The 6,842-nt window shown below is 32.9% G+C and overlaps 1 protein-coding gene across 7 annotated transcripts in view; it reads left to right on the top strand.

Annotated features, from left to right (window-relative positions):
* LOC145330046 (uncharacterized) overlaps window positions 1-2,235 on the top strand; it is a 50,581-nt gene extending 48,346 nt beyond the window's left edge. For all 7 annotated transcript variants that reach the window (XM_080174581.1, XM_080174582.1, XM_080174583.1 and 4 more), the window contains 3 exons: window positions 1,186-1,245; window positions 1,752-1,803; window positions 2,095-2,235. In XM_080174581.1, the coding sequence (XP_080030707.1) occupies window positions 1,186-1,245; window positions 1,752-1,803; window positions 2,095-2,166 (184 nt within the window). In that variant the 3' untranslated portion in view covers window positions 2,167-2,235. The remainder of the gene's footprint in view (window positions 1-1,185; window positions 1,246-1,751; window positions 1,804-2,094) is intronic.
* The last annotated feature ends 4,607 nt before the right edge of the window (window positions 2,236-6,842 follow it).

The raw sequence follows: 6,842 nt of genomic DNA on the forward strand, positions 1-6,842 counted from the left end.
GAGGGTGCAGGTACCCTATTCTAAAATAATTAAAAACCTTCCCATGACCTATGACCTATGTCCCTGTAAAGGAGAAGCATATTGGTTAGGAAGATCCTTCCATACAAACAGACACACACACACACAAACATCCTTTTACTTTAATATAAGGATTGGCATTTTGTAACTGTATTCTATTACTAGCGGCTACGCCTTAGAGGCCTCTTGGGGCACTTGAGGAGTAGGGAGTCCAATTAAATAAACCATCTTTTTTTAGATTTTAAAAGAAAAAGACAAACAAACAAACAGATAGACAAACTGACATCCTGTTACTTTATTATATCCTATTATATAAATTAGTAAGCTAAGCTTTTTTTGACTGTAGCAAAGGATCTTGTTAACCGCTGAACCTATAGGGTTCTTCTTTACAGTAAAGCATATTATAGGTATAGAGAAGTTTATAACTATTTAGGAAGAGAGCTCTCCACTCTAAAAAAGAAATAACACCTAGAAAAGAATTACCATCTCCGCAATTTTTTTTTACTTTTTAGTTTTAAAACTTAAATTGCAAATTGGTAGAGTCAACTTACCACCCTAAAAGCTTCTAGTGATGTGACTGCTAGCGATAATATACATTATGGTTTTTATCAACATAATATGCGGATGAAAGCAAAGATTATCATCATTACATATAAAATCTTTTGAAATCTGGTTCGATTATCGAAAGTGAATTGTAGAGAACACCAAGAACATTAATTTTTAGGACATATGTAGCACTTAATTTTTATTCTTGTAGTATAAATATCTACTATACAGTTTACTATTGTTTATTATTGATAAAAATGTACAAGATGTATTTATGACATATAAAAAATTTAGATGTGAAATTGGCAAGAAATAGATGTATAATTGACAATTTTGGATGTTTAAATGCCTGTGTTAGATGTATATTTGTCAGGGTACCTATGATAAATGGCAAATTACTGTCGAATTTACATCCAGACAAACAATTTTGACAAAATACATCCACTGTATTTCTGCCAGTTGCAGGAATGGCAACGTCCCGATTTTACAGGTGTCAGGGTATATTTATGATATTCCTTTTAAGATCAGTTCAAATATTCTTATTGTTAAACAAATATTCTTGTAGCTAAACAAACTTGATGATTAATCAAATTAATTCTAAAATATACTTAATACTTACAGTGGATCTTTATCTTGTTCATCTGATGCACCTGAAGTGTTTACAAGACCTTCATACTTCAGGTATATATCATACATCATCACTTAAATATCTGCTTCCTAGGGTATCAAAATATACTGGAAGGAAAAATATCATACTATCTTAAAAGTTGCTTTGGTAATAGTAATGCATTTCTTATCAATACTCTTGCTAAAATGCAACTCTCAGCCGTATTTATAGACGTATTTTCCGATCCAATCCTTATCTAAACTTTGTCCCTAACAATTTTTGGTGTACAATAGAAGTAAGGTATGGGAGGGGGAGAGGTTGGTATTAAAAATTAATTGTCTCTTCTAGATTACAAAGATAAAAGCTTGGTTACAAGGCAATAAATTCTATGTAATAAACTCTGATTAAGACTTCAGTAATAAATTTAATTTGTGTCCACTGATGTCCATGCTCATGCTTATGATAGGTAAATGCTTTAAGGTTTTCCTCAGGGTATAGGTATATTTTTACATGATATAAAACTAGATATCAAAATAATATACTTATTAGTATGATATAGTAAATGGTATTAATGTTTTAGGAATTGGATTGATTGCATAATAAAAACTGCTAATGGAAATAAACTAAGTAAGGTAAATATATTAAATCTATTGCTCCATGAGCAGATTTTTTTATATTTCATTAATGACCTTTAACTAATTTATAATAAACTTCTTTTGTGAAATATCTAATTTGATGAAACAAAATATTCTAACATTGACCTTTCCTTTTATCTTATTTAAGTGGGTAGACGTCGCCCTGCCTCATACAATTTTAGTTTGAAAATGAAAAGATAAAAAGAATTTTTTTTGTAACCTTTCATGATAAATCACTGACAGTCCAGGGGTGAGTCAATTATTAAATGAAAAATAAAATTATTTCAGGATGAAGTTCTTGCTGAGTGTCTACAGTTTGCTGAAAACAAACCAAGTCCCAAACTTGATATATGCTTATAATGAATAATCTTTTAGTATGTTCTTCATTTCATTTTTTTCAACTACAAAAAAATATATATTACAGTTAAATATTTGTTTTTTTTGAAAGAATTATCTAACCCTTACAGATCGGGTTTTTTCAATCTCATTTTTTTGTAGGTAAAATGGAGAGCTGTAACTTCATGACTTTTTAGTTTAGTAATTATACGTCGGCAAGAGTTGATTTTATTAGGATATCTGGTCTGTGTCGGTCGTGGTGTCCGGTCAAAGTCGGTTGGGTAGCAAAAAAATTAGAAAAAATTCTAAATAAATCTTAATTTCTACATTATGACTTTTGTGTATAAGGTAGAAACCTAAAAATTTTTTGGTGAATACTTAGATATCAATGACCATCTGAGAAAAGTGGTGTTATGACCGTTTGACCGCTCCCTGACCGATTTTTGTCCGGCTTTTACTACAGACATATATAATGAATATCGTGGCTTCTATTACAGCTAGAGACATATAATTTTTTTTGGTAAATCCTTGAGCAATAATAAACAGATAAAAATATTAATTTGCGCCGCCAATCGCCGTTTTACCGCCGTAACCGCCGAAAATGGCGGTTTCCGTTATTTGCCGTTTTTCGGCGATGATCAGAAAAAGTAATTTTTTTGTTATGAAAAATAAAAGTTCGTCCTAAAATTTGGTCATCCTAGCTGCAAAATTGGCCGCTCTACAGCTGTTTTAAAATTTAGCGGCTGGCCGCTAAAAAGCGGCTAAGGAGCGGTCTGACTGCTATGACTAGAAAAAGTAATTTTCTCTAAAAATACACATGAACCACCAGAAAAAATTTTACGTCTTTATCTGTACCAGGAGCCGAGATAGAGGAGGGGGTCCCTTAGAGCACCCCCCCCCCCCCCCCCCGATCTATTAAGGTGGGAATTAGGGCCCGATCTGTAAGGGTTAACTGATAGATGATGATGGTCATATTTGTCTTTGTGAAATGATCTGCGGCATTAGCATAAGTGATATTGTGGCTGCTTGCTGTCAAGGTGTCAAATCAAGCCTTGTCCACAATGTATAACACTATGGACGTTAAAAATTGAAACTACTAATAAGTCTGGCAGATAACTTTAATAGTGAAGTGAGCTTTGAGGAAATCACTTAATAAACAGGCGCAATTAAATCATTTCTTTGCATAGCTGTTCCAAAGTCGTGCAATCAGAGTTGGTTGTCTATTGGATGTACTTAACCTGATGTCTTATATGGGCGTTAGAGTAGTTAATCCCGGTTATGTGTGGCTGTGATGCCCTAAGGTTCGATCTCTAAATGATAAGCCCGCGGCGCGCAACGAGGTATATTAATATATGAAAATGTGATAACTGAAAACTCATATCCAAAAAAATAATTTAAAGACGAAGATAGAATTATATACTAGAAAAATCTTCAGTGGCTGGTTTAGTATTTGAAATACCGGCTTACGGTTAAAAGGACTCTCCACAGAAAAATCAACTTTAGATTTTTGAAAATCTAACCTGAAATTATTATTCTCTGTTCAATTTTAGGCATTTTTTGTTTTTGTGGCATCGCGATCGAAGCCCTTTGAAATTTTTTACCTCCTTTAAGTGAATCCTCCCGCCATTTAATTTGTGCTGCTTTAGTGATTTTTAGCTTCTATTTTTGCCACCGTTGCCGCATTCATCGCCCTTCTCCGCCGCTACTCCGCTGTACGTCGCTTTTTAATACATGCTCCCCTCTCCCTTGTTCAGAAATTAAATGGAGGCTGGGGGTGTTGTGTATAGCTACGTACGCAATGTATAGCGGAGTAGCGGCGGAGAAGGGCGATGAATGCGGCAACTGCGGCAAAAGATGGTTATATTTGGCGGAGGCGAACACAAAATGGAGGCGGCAGGATTGTCCAGTCAAGGAAGAGGATAAATCGTAGAGCGGCCGGTTGCAATGGAGCAAATGTTCTTTAGCGGCGAACACATATTGAGTGGAGGAAAGTGTAGTATATATTGTTATAGCGGCAGTACAAATAGGCGGCGGACAAAATTTTCAAAGGGCTTCGATCGCGATGCCACAAAAACAAAAAATGCCTAAAATTGAACAGAGAATAATAGTTTCAGGTTAGATTTTCAAAAATCCAAAGTTGATTTTTCTGTGGAGAGTCCTTTTAAAGATATAAGCGATGGCCCGTCTTGGACCATAAAGAATAAGAAATTATTAAAAACCCATAGTTGTAAAAACTTGGGTCATATTTATGGATATCGCCCTCCCCATAAATTAGAAAAATAATAATAAATCCGGGAAATGTTTTTCTAATTATTTTTGTCTGCTAGATGTAAATAACAAGTCGCGGCACTCTCGCGGTAAAATGTCGTCGTCTAGTATAAATTATTAAAAACGTATCTGCTGAAAATTTACAAAAATAAGATTATTTTACCTATTTTGTTGGAACATTTAAATTATTCGATAAAACTTATATAATGTAAACTTAGAATAATTGTAATTTTATATATAAAATACTTAATAAAAACTGTTTACAATAAAAGAATACGACCTTAAAGCATGAACCAAACCAAATAAAGCCTTATGCAATTTTTCTTCCCTTTCTTATCTCCCCTTAAAATGTATACATATTACATACAACTCCATTCTATTTGCTGTTCATTATTTCGTTTTTAATAATTTAACAGTGTTTTAAGTGATTCATATATTTGGTGCATTATTTGCCAAATGTACCACTTTTCTGCACTACCTCTCCGATTTTGTTAATACTCTATATTTTGGTCCGTTGGGTCATTCAAGGATGCTGGATGGCCAAAAAAAAGTTTCAGTGTCCCTGGATGTCTAGATATCTAGCTATCTATGAAGGTAGGTAACAAAAATGTAAAAAACACCCATTTTTTCACAATTTTAAAAATTAATTTTTTCATCAATCTTACATCCAATCTATACATTTTATACACCAAAATGATCGCTTATTCATGTAAAAAGCGCACATAATGCTATTTTGGCCAAATCTCTAATTTTACAGGGTGTCCAACAAAAAGTGTATTTTGGATATCTAGCGTAATACCCAAAATACCTGTCCGAAAAAAATCATTTTTTTTGGCTTAAATCCTGTGTTTTATCTGTGTGCATATGTGGTATATAACGGTTCGGACCACCCGGGACGATAAGGTTGTCAAATTTCACTTTGGGACACCCTGTAAATGTGATTTTTGCGTCTGTAGAGCTAAAACTTGGTCCAAATTGGCTATTTTTTTCAAATTACTCTAATATGTGTCTTAGTATGTTTGGCCATAGTGTTTTCTGACCAGATTAATATTTTCATATTTTTTGGACACCCTGTATTTTCAAAAAAAGAGAAGAAAAAAATTTTGTTTTTTTTAAAATTTTTTTTCTATTTTTAAGTTACTTAAAACTGTCATATAGATACAGATTTTGACTAATAACAATAATATTTGCCTATTTTACAATTTTTTACACTTTTGGGACACCCTGTGCATGTTTTTGAAAAATGATGGTTTTTGCCCATTTTTGGGGGGAAGGGGTCGTTTTAGGGCCATAGACTATTTCTTCATATTTGTAGAACTTTTCAAGACACATCATTTGTTATTTATGCAAAAACCGCAAAAACCAAACCGTTTTGCGGTTATTCATCGCCAAAGGCAGAATTTTTTATGTTTTTTTCCGTTCCCGAGGTTCTAATGAGCATTTGTGGTAAGAAGACGTTGATTTATCAAGATAACTGTGAAATACTTTTATTTAGGCATTTTAATTTACTAAATTTCATGTGAAGTAAATTTTTTTGTATATCCAACCGATTTTTGTCAAAAGGAATTTCAAATGCACATGATTTATGTTTCTTTTATTACTTATGTTATAGCAATTATTTATGTTATATTCACTTCATTTTCTTGTTTTAACAATTGAAATCCATCTCGACGAAAAACGGTTAGCTGCACAAAAAATTTTACTTTATATGAAATTTAGTAAATTGAATTACCTAAATAAAGTATTTAAGAGGGATTTTGATAAATCAACGTTTTCTTACCACAAATGCCCATTACAACCTCCGGAAAGGCAAAATCGTAAAAAATTCCGCCTTTGGCGGTGAATAACGGCAAAACGGTTCGGTTTTAGCGGTTTTTGCATAAATAACAAATGATGTGTCTTGAAAAGTTCTACAAAAATGAAGAAATAGTCTAGGGCCCTAAAACGACTCCTTCCCCCCAAAAATGGGCAAAAACCATCATTTTTCAAAAACATGCACAGGGTGTCCCAAAAGTGTAGAAAATTGTAAAATAGGCAAATATTATTGTTATTAGTCAAAATCTGTATCTATATGACAGTTTTAAGTAACTTAAAAATAGAAAAAAAATTTTAAAAAAAACAAAATTTTTTTCTTCTCTTTTTTTGAAAATACAGGGTGTCCAAAAAATATGAAAATATTAATCTGGTCAGAAAACACTATGGCCAAACATACTAAGACACATATTAGAGTAATTTGAAAAAAATAGCCAATTTGGACCAAGTTTTAGCTCTACAGACGCAAAAATCACATTTACAGGGTGTCCCAAAGTGAAATTTGACAACCTTATCGTCCCGGGTGGTCCGAACCGTTATATACCACATATGCACACAGATAAAACACAGGATTTAAGCCAAAAAAAATGATTTTTTTCGGACAGGTATTTTGGGTATTA

The sequence above is a fragment of the Acartia tonsa genome, chromosome 10, assembly GCF_053477335.1.
Source record: "Acartia tonsa isolate MP-2025a chromosome 10, ASM5347733v1, whole genome shotgun sequence".
NCBI lineage: Eukaryota > Metazoa > Arthropoda > Copepoda > Calanoida > Acartiidae > Acartia > Acartia tonsa.